This window comes from Ciona intestinalis, chromosome 1, assembly GCF_000224145.3.
Source record: "Ciona intestinalis chromosome 1, KH, whole genome shotgun sequence".
Taxonomy (NCBI): Eukaryota; Metazoa; Chordata; class Ascidiacea; order Phlebobranchia; family Cionidae; genus Ciona; species Ciona intestinalis.
The window spans coordinates 2,858,097-2,867,755 of NC_020166.2; the positions used below are offsets into that span (position 1 = coordinate 2,858,097).

The 9,659-nt window shown below is 36.0% G+C and overlaps 2 protein-coding genes across 2 annotated transcripts in view; one reads left to right on the forward strand and one right to left on the reverse strand.

Annotated features, from left to right (window-relative positions):
- LOC100186915 (CDP-diacylglycerol--inositol 3-phosphatidyltransferase-like) overlaps nucleotides 1-2,535 on the forward strand; it is a 4,558-nt gene extending 2,023 nt beyond the window's left edge. The window contains exons 4-6 of the mRNA XM_009863894.3: nucleotides 1,067-1,187; nucleotides 1,783-1,864; nucleotides 2,151-2,535. Of these exons, the coding sequence (XP_009862196.1) occupies nucleotides 1,067-1,187; nucleotides 1,783-1,864; nucleotides 2,151-2,296 (349 nt within the window). The 3' untranslated portion in view covers nucleotides 2,297-2,535. The remainder of the gene's footprint in view (nucleotides 1-1,066; nucleotides 1,188-1,782; nucleotides 1,865-2,150) is intronic.
- An 874-nt stretch (nucleotides 2,536-3,409) lies between these two features.
- Nucleotides 3,410-9,659, reverse strand: part of LOC104266832 (fibropellin-3-like) — a 6,821-nt gene continuing 571 nt past the window's right edge. The window contains exons 2-10 of the mRNA XM_009863991.3: nucleotides 9,029-9,522; nucleotides 8,599-8,711; nucleotides 7,748-7,851; nucleotides 7,196-7,298; nucleotides 6,460-6,599; nucleotides 5,679-5,795; nucleotides 4,934-5,143; nucleotides 4,285-4,417; nucleotides 3,410-3,696 (exon numbers count right to left, since the gene is read on the reverse strand). Coding sequence (XP_009862293.2) covers nucleotides 3,498-3,696; nucleotides 4,285-4,417; nucleotides 4,934-5,143; nucleotides 5,679-5,795; nucleotides 6,460-6,599; nucleotides 7,196-7,298; nucleotides 7,748-7,851; nucleotides 8,599-8,711; nucleotides 9,029-9,522 — 1,613 coding nt within the window. The 3' untranslated portion in view covers nucleotides 3,410-3,497. The remainder of the gene's footprint in view (nucleotides 3,697-4,284; nucleotides 4,418-4,933; nucleotides 5,144-5,678; nucleotides 5,796-6,459; nucleotides 6,600-7,195; nucleotides 7,299-7,747; nucleotides 7,852-8,598; nucleotides 8,712-9,028; nucleotides 9,523-9,659) is intronic.

Here is a 9,659-nt window from a genome sequence, read left to right on the forward strand (position 1 = left end):
ATGTCTTGTTCCAAATGAGGTATAGTAGTTGGAATGTTAAACTATATAGTAGGGTGGGGGAGATGAGACAATTTTTGCACATATTATCCAAATATCCTGACCGTGTTTTAAATAATTAACAGCGGTCTATAGGAGTCGTTAGAATACAGTTTTATAATTCTTAGAATGTTCTTTGTTTACTGCCAAATGAAACGAGAAAATCGAATGAAAAGGTGTCCCATCTTCCCCCACTGTATACTATATATTTTTGTATATCATAAACTTGGTCCAAATATGTTGTGGAATTTTAATAATTAATAAAAATTAAGAACCTCTTTTAAAATAAGTTTCTAGTTTGTTATTAAAGCTTGTTAAAATTATAGAAACACTTGTCTGTTCATTTAGTAAATTAAATAATGTAAATCAACTGCTCAGTGCCTTGAGAACTGTATTCAGTAGTATAGTAGGATGGGGGAAGATGGGACACCTTTTCATTCTATTTTCTCGTACATTTTGGTAGTAAACAAAGAACATTTTAAGAATTATAAAACCTTGTCCTCGCGACTTTTATAGACCATTGTTATTTGTTTAAAATACGACTAGGATATTTATATATTTTGTGCTAAAGGTGTCCCATCTTCCCCCACCCCACTATATATCTAATTAAATATAAGAATAAATCAAAATAAGACCAGTTTGTGCATTTAAAACATAGCCTGTATAAAATATAAGAACTTTTTTATAAAATTAAGTAAAATGCAGCGCCTGCCTATTAAACCCAGAGACAATGGGTTCGAGGCTTGTCGCTACTACCATTGTGGGCGTATATGTATCCTTGGGCAAGACACTCAATGGCAATTGCTCCAAACCAGTGGTTACTAATGTGTTGTTTAAATCATTAGTCATGCATAAATAAAAATCCCAAAAGTAACATACAACTTGTATAAGGTAGCACGACGTGTATGAAACAGAACACCTGTGTTATAACGACTGTCGTTTTCCGGCCACACGAGGATAAAGGAAGTTTGTTCATTCATTCATTCATTCATTCATTCACTCCTTGTACTTACAAAAGAATATGTTCCAGCTTAGTAATTGATATTGTCTGTCACTGGATGCACCTCCATGTCTCTGTTATGAATGGAGCACACCATAAGTCAATGGGATTGGATAGCAACCCAATCATGAAGCTCTATTATACATCAAGGGTAAGATACTGCCAGTGTTGCATGTCTTTAACTATCTGCTCAGAAATTGCTGGGAAAAAAGACTAAGAGACATACCAACGATAAATCAAAATTTTGGTATTCATAGATATGTAAATTTGAAATTTCTTTAGTATTTTAGAAACTAGAAACGATCAAAGTTGAGTAAAATTTTTTCTTATGGGAAATCCCAGGCATTGTAAAAACGGCCGATTTTTTTACTCCAGCGTTTTTTACACGCGAATTTTTTAGAAGCCGTATCGTTTTGCAAACTTTGGTGGTACCTTTAGGATAGATTTGAGCAGCATCTTTTTTCAAATACAAATTTCCATTTTTTCTTTAGTACGCCCCTTTAACCAAAATACTACTGATTTTACCTAATGATTTTTTATCAAAACTGTTTTTGAAAAATTAAACCAGTACCTATTTATAGTTATATCCTTAACCAAAACATACTTTTGGTCTATGATTGATATTGTTAAAGCATTGATTTACACATACGGTGTTTTAACGTCTGTCATTTTGATTACTTATTCCCTATTTTGGTTGTTTTTCAATTTTCGTTACCGTATTCGATAAGGTAAGTTATCTTTTACAGCCTTTCTTGTTCTTCATGTGTGCTGGTAATGAAACGTTCTACATCATGCTCTATCTTCTTCATTTCACAGAAGGACCTATTGGTAAGCGATGTTAGATTAGTGAAAAATCATAGGACTAAACAACCTTTATTTATAGTAGGGTGGGAAAGATGGAAAACCTGTTTATTCTATTTTCTCATCTTATTTGGTAGTAAATAAAGAACATTTAAAATAATTATAAAACCGTGTCCTCACAACTCCCATAGACCGTTGTTAATTGTTTAGAACAAAATTAGAATATTTGAATATTACGAGCTAAAAGTGTCCACCTCCCCCTACCCTGCTCTATTCCTTAACCTATGTTTTTGCATCATGTTATCATTCACAGTTTTGGGCATGAGTCTGTTTCGTGTTTGTCTCTTCGTTTCCTCTCCAATCATGGCAGGAAAGACGTTGATCAGTATCATACACCTCACGGACGCTTCTATTCGCTTGTGTGCAATTGATGCGGATCATAGAAATAAGTCAAACTAAGTCCAGGAATAGTATTTTCGGCTACCGACTAAAGTTAGTTGGTCGCGATTACTATTGGTTGCCGCGGTTTTGAGCTTACGAGTTAACACGTGGGTAACGTTGTATGTGATTGTTTCAGTATACTAGTTTAGTCGGTAGCCGTTGCTACCCAAGTGCTACAATTTCTTGCCCAATTTGCTGATTTTTACCAGTTGAATTATAATATTTTAAATAAAGTTAAATTAAAAATCACAGAATTCTATTTTGATACTCTTTAGTTCGTAAAAGTGTCGGTCAAACATTAGAAAAAATTAGCAATAAAGTTTTATCAGTTCGCGCCGCTGTGGGCATTCAGTAAAGAAATGCAACTCTTAAAAAGGTTGTGCATACATATGGTAGGGTGGGGGAAATGGGACACCTTTGTCTTGTATTTTCTCGTCCCATTTGGTGGTAAACAAAGAACATTCAAAGAATTACAAAACCGTATCGGCAACTTCCATGGACCGTTGTTCGTTGTTTAAAACACGATCAGGATATTTAAATATCATGTGATACAGGTGTCTCATCTTCGCCTACCCAACTACATAAAAAAAATAGTAAAAAGTTACCTGAACTAGTGTGTATTGACCCCCCTCCTTGAACCAGTAACAATCAGTGTTAGAAGGGTAGGTCGACGTTGGGTTCTCTTCTGTGGGGAATCCCGGGGTTTTAATAATTTCTCTTGGCTCCGCAAGTCACCCCCACAATCTTGATATATAGATTCAAGCGAGGTGTATGAACACCCATGTTATAACGACTGTCGTTTTCCGGCAACGCGAGGATAAAGTAAGTTACATTCATTCAATTAACTCCTGCTTGAAGTGGCTTGTTAACAAGAGTGTTTTGGGGGAATTTGTTGTCAAACTTAAGATAAATAAATTACAACCGTATGGTAGCAGCAAAGAGAAGTAAAGAAATACTTTAATTGAGTTCTTAATGGTTACCTGCGTACTTCCAATTTTAGGCTCATTTTTCAGATGTACCAATTTTTGTCACAAAATGTTTTTTCGCGTTTGACATGCATTTTTGCATCATTTTGCAATAACTTATGTCGTCTTCCAGTTTAAAAATACTCGAAATCAATCACACATCGTATAAACATTGACACAAACTTTATTCGTCTTCAAATTTTCAATATTCAAACTATATATGTACAAAACAGGAACAAATGAAACCCAAGACCCTATGGAACGTCCCTCACGAATTTGTTCTCAAATATTTCAGACGCGTCACTTTCGCTCGTGACGTCATCATCTTCGGTTTCGTCACTGCTGATACTGATCGAACTGATAGAAGCAGCGTCTTGCAGCTGCTTAAGTTTTGCCTGGGATGCAGTCATGGCGTTGTTCATGCTTGTGACTTGTCCAACTTTCATCCAAGGCCTAGAACAACATCAGTCTAAACTACTCGGCATATAAGAAACACGAGGTGTTGACAATCTAATCTATTCAATATAAATCTAAACTGTTGTAATAATACCATGAAGCTCTCAATCCTGTGTTTATAGAGTTGGACAATTCTTGTTTAACGAAACACAGTTCGGATCAGGTGCTACGAAATGCGTAACAGACACAAACCAACCCCAAGAAATCAGCTGTAATACATTGCGTGAATCTAACCCTGATCAGCTGGTTTCGGAAATTCTTTTTTAACGAAAACAGTTGTGATCAGGTGCTACGAAATACGTAATGGACAAAAAAACTGTCCAGCAAGTATGAATAGTATAATGTAAGAGATATATATTTCTCTTATATAGCATTGTCAGTCTATTATTCATATAGAATAATTCTAATCTTATCTACTTCGCTGCTGTTCAATGAAAGCCACACTTTCTAGAAGAGTTTATGGTATATAGTCTAACTTGGCCTTCAGTAAGCTTCGCCGTAGAACTTGACTAAAAATAGAGAACTTGACTACGAAATTTAAAATAAGAATCCCGTAAAGTTAAAACTATATAGAATCTCACTAACCATTTGTATGCGACCCACAAGCCAAATATGACGATGTTTATGAACAAGGCAAGCCCAAGCACAACCATGGCAACCGTCCATGCGTCTACACCACCATCGCTTTGCTCTAACGCCTCAGCTCCTGGTTCGTCCGCTAAACAACAAATTTAAACCGCTGGCGTAAAAATTGTTCCGGGTTCTCGCGTGCGCTGAACGCTGATATGCATTTGCAGTAGGCCGGACCAAATATTACGTGAGACTTATGAAATATATCCAGCATGGAAAAAAGTTCCAGGCCAAAATATCAAACCTATTCTTCTATGTCGTTCAGCCTATCACCCAGGGTTGGCGTCGCGATGGCGACTAAGTTATTATGTTGGGCAGATAATAGTTCAAATTTCAATCCAAAACAAAATGTTTCATAACACTGGAAACTGGTCAGCCAGCCTATTATAGCGTGTATTAGGTTATTCAAATCCTACTGTTTATTTAAACGTTAAGCAAGTATAAAGCCCAGCATATCAAATTTACCTAAACTGTTTGTTTGGTGTAAAATTAAAAGGCATAAACAAACATTTAAACTCTTGATTTATCGTGTGTGTAATTTCACAGCTATACAAGTCTTAATCCTAAAGCTCAACACTCGTTTTTCAAGAAAGAAATTGCTTACCTATGCAGTCTGGCATTTTGTCGGACCATGTTTCGTTCTCATAACACGTCAAGTTACTCTGCCCTACGAGTGTGTAACCGTCCGCACAAGAGAATTGAACGACAGCATTTACGTCGAAACGTTTTCCCTCCTCCACGTACGGGATACCGGGGTTAATGCATCCAGTTTCTGGCTCCACTTTGTCAGTTTTCGTGCCCACGACGCCAGTTTCTGCGTCAAATAAGTATCTTAACTCATATAGTAGGGCAAGGAAAAATGGGACACATTTTCTTTCAATTTTCCCGTCCGATTTGGAAGTATATTATAAAATCGTATACTATAACGACTTCCATAGACCGTTGTTAATTGTTAAAACGCGTTCATAATAACATACAGTAGGATGGGGGAAGATGGGACACTTTTTAACTTTATTTTTTCGTCCCATTTAGTAGTAAACACAGAACATTCAAAGAAATATGAAACTATGTCTTCATGACTCTCATAGACTGTTGTTAATTGTTTAAAACACGTTCAGGATATCTGGATATTATGTGCTAAAGGTGTCCCATCTCCCCCCACCCTACTATATATATTTTGTGCTAAAGGTGTTCCTACACTCTACTAAATATTATTCTATATTCTAAATAACACGTACACCGCACTTTTTTGTGTTTCTAATAAGTTCAACGAAAAATTCATGTTAGTATAAAAACAAAACATTTTTATAACGCCTTTTGGTAAAATTAGATAAAACAAATCAGCATACCTGTTTCGCAATGTGCACCTTCATGAGTAATTTCACATTCGCATTTGTATTCAGTATCAGACACAACTGTGCATGTTCCACCATTTAAACATGGTTGTGAATCGCACACCCCTAGAGCTAGAAATGCATGTTTCTGTTGATATTTCATAAAACACATTCCAAGCTAGCCTTATAACAATACAATACAGCTGTACTTTTCCCTACAGGTTTACAGTAGGGTGGGGGAAGTCGGGATACCTTTTCGTTCTATTTTGTTGTCCCATTTGGTAATAAAAGAATTATAAAAGGTATCCTCAAGACTCCCATAGACCGTTGTCAGTTATTTAAAACACGATTACGATAATTGTATTTTATTTGCTAAGGTCTCCCGTTTACTCCCACTCTACTATATACTAGCCTTGATGTCGCAAACCACAAACAAAAATAAAAATATTTTATCCAGTCTGAAAATTCGATTATAAGGTGAAACATTTTCATTAAATTGGGTAAAATGCTCGTAATAAACAGATGTACAAATACATCTTAATAACTATATTACATAATATATTAACCTATTTTAAAACAAGTCATCTGTCATACTTTTTTAGCTTTAAAACCTCTTAATGTTTAACTGATGAAATAATAACTCATATCACAGTTATAATTAAACTGTTATAATTTTAGGTTTAAATCCTTTACATGTTTAACTTACAAAAATATTAACTTATGTATATCACATTTACAACTAAACTTTTCCATTTTAGGAATAAAACCTACTTAATGTTATAGAGCATTAACTTACGTGTGTCACAGTTATAACCGGTCCAGAATGGAGGACAAGTACAAGTGTATCTGTTATCACCATCCACACATGTTCCACCGTTCTTACAAGGGTCGTCAGCACATTCGTCTATGTTTATCTCACACTGTTCGCCGGTGTACCTTTTATAAGAATGTTATATAAATTAAAATGGAAGATGCCAGTAAAAGATTCTAAAAATGTCATAGTATAGTAGGGTAGGGGAAGGCGGGAGACCTTCAGCACATAATATCATTAAAATATACTGATCGTGTTTTAAATGATTAACAACAGTCTATAGGAGTCGTAAGGATAAAAATTTATAATTTTTTGAATGTTCTTTGTTTCCTACTAAAGAACGAGAAATTAAAATAGAAATGTCACCCATCTTCCCCCACTCTACTATATATAAATTAAAATGGAATATGCTAGTAAACAATCCTGAAAAATTGCCATAGTTTAATTCAAAATACAATGTATGTATTACATATAAGAAACACTAGTAAATGTTCTGATCCATACGCCTCGTGCCCCTACTAGTTATCACATATAACTTTTTGGGTGATTGCCTTCTGGTATCTAGTTTTTTAAATTACTTGACTGCCAATTTAGACGAGCCATAAGGTCCACTGGGTTAAAGCAATTGCTGCTGTAAGTGTATTGCCCAGGACAAATACCCCCATAACGGTGGCAGCGTCGGACTCGAACATATACCGTATCAAACAATAAAATATCTCACCCATCGTAGCAATTGCATTGTGCAAATATTCCACCAGGTTTTATCGAACAAAATCCTCCATCGTGACAAGGGTTAGGGTTACATGGAAAATGATCTTCTTTAACTGCGTTAGTACACAATGTTAAACACACAAATATTTTGCGATTTAATTTATTATAGTGATTATTTTTTTAAACATGTTTGAGCACGAAGAAGGTATCATAAAATAAAATAAGATATAGTAGGGTGGGGGAAGATAGGACACTTTTTTTTCTTTTTTTCTCGTTATTTTGTAGTAAACAAAGAACATTTAAAGAACTATAAAACCGCATCCTTACGACTGCCATAGATCGTTGTTAATTATTTGAAACACGATCAGGATATCTGGAAATTATGCGATACCTTTAGCACATAATATTCAAAACAATTAACAACGACCTATATAGGAGTAATAAGGCTACGGTTTTACAGTTCGTTGTTTTTAATCCCAATTGGGATGATAAAATAGAAACAAACAACGTCCCATCTCCCCCACCCTACTATACATATAACATAGAAGTGTTATGAACGTACTTGTATAAGATGATGTAAATCCTCGAAAATTAGCGCTTGAATCGCTGTGGAAATGAATATCAATCGTTCCTATTCCAACCAGTTCTTCTGTCGGCGTCGTATACCTTAACGTACAAAAGAAATAACCTTATATAAATCATAGTGTTGGAATTGTACAAGCTATCCCTATACATGGTTCTTAAGAAACAGAATATATAAAAAAACGCAGCAAACTATAGCTTACATACTAGCCTGTGTTAAAGTTTACAATTATCAAATATAATTCGTGAAAAAACACAAGCGCCTTGCATCAAAGCTAAAAGAGAACTAACTGAAAGGACGCGGAAACGTTGCAGGAGGCAAAACGAAGACACCCGCGGCAAGACACGCGCGCATAAATGGCGCAATCTGTAATAATTAGATTACAAACTATTTGCTTTGTAAACGAAGGTCCAACCCTAGATCAAAGCATGCGCTGTGCAGTATAGTTCAAACTATTAGCATTTTAGGCAAACTGTTTGATGTCGTATCTTGGGTTTAAAAACAATTCAAGACTATACATTTTTATCCACATATGCAGTAATTGAATTTTTGTCTGCAATGTTTAAATATTTATAGTAGGGTAGGGGAAGAAGGGACACCTTTAGCACATAGTATCCAAATATACTACAACGGTCCATGGGGGTCGTGAGCATACGGTTTTATAATTCTTTAAACCGTTTACTATACCAAATGAGACGAGCAAATAGAATAAAAGGTGTCCCATCTTCCCCACCCTACTATATATTCCGTTTGTTTTAGCTTTAAACACTAACAGGCAGCATTTTTTTAAAAACTTAAAGTAACTATACAGCCTAATTCTCAAATCTTACCCGCAGAATTTTTTCCAACCAATTGAAGTGATCGACACATTGAGAAAATCAAAGTCACATGTCACGTTAGAATCGTTTTCTCCTATCTCAATCGACATATCCCAAATCTTGAACTGTGAAGTTAAATTGCACAATATGTTCATAAATACCTGTAACTCTTACGCTTTTGAATAAGATTGCTAATGCCTGTTAGGCGAATAGTATAGTAGGATGGGGGGAGTTGGGACACCTTTAGCACATGATAACCGAATCCTGATCGTGTTTTAACAATTAACAATTACCGTTCTATGGTAGTCGTGAGGAAACGGTTTTATAATTATTTGAAGGTTCTTTTTTACTACCAAATGGGACGAGAAAATAAAAAGGTGTCCCATCTTCTTCCATCCTACTATAAGGAAAAATGTACAATTAATAAGCCTTTTGGTCGTACCTGAACAAGAGTACTGCCAGTCCCATCTCTGTACCACAAGCAATCTATATTAGGTGGGTAGGTAGACTGTGGGTCTTCTGCACTTGGATAGCCCGGACTAGTAATAGCACCAGTTAACTCTGTGATTTCCCCACCGCATTCTTCTTCTTGGTTAGTCACGTCATAATCACTGTAGTTACCGTAGTTGTAGGTTCCATTGAAGCCATAGTTTCCGTAGCTTCCGTTATACGGTCCGTAGTTACCATAGGAACCGTTGTACATTCCATAGTTGCCATAACTACCATTATAAGGACCGTAGTTGCCATAACTTCCATTGTAAGGACCATAGTTACCATAGCTACCGTTGTAAGGACCATAGTTGCCATAACTACCGTTGTAAGGACCATAGTTACCATAACTACCGTTGTAAGGTCCGTAGTTGCCACCGGAATAGTTACCGTAGTATCCACCGTAGTCTCCATAGTTATAGTTTCCCCAGTAATTGTCATCTTGTCCTGTTTAAAATTTACGACCATTCATAAGGACTTTTGTCCGGCGCCGTGGCATAGTGGTTAGCGCGCCTGCCTGTAACCCAGAGGTAAAAATGGATTCAAGGCTCGACGCTGCTACCATTGTTGGCGTATGTGTCCTT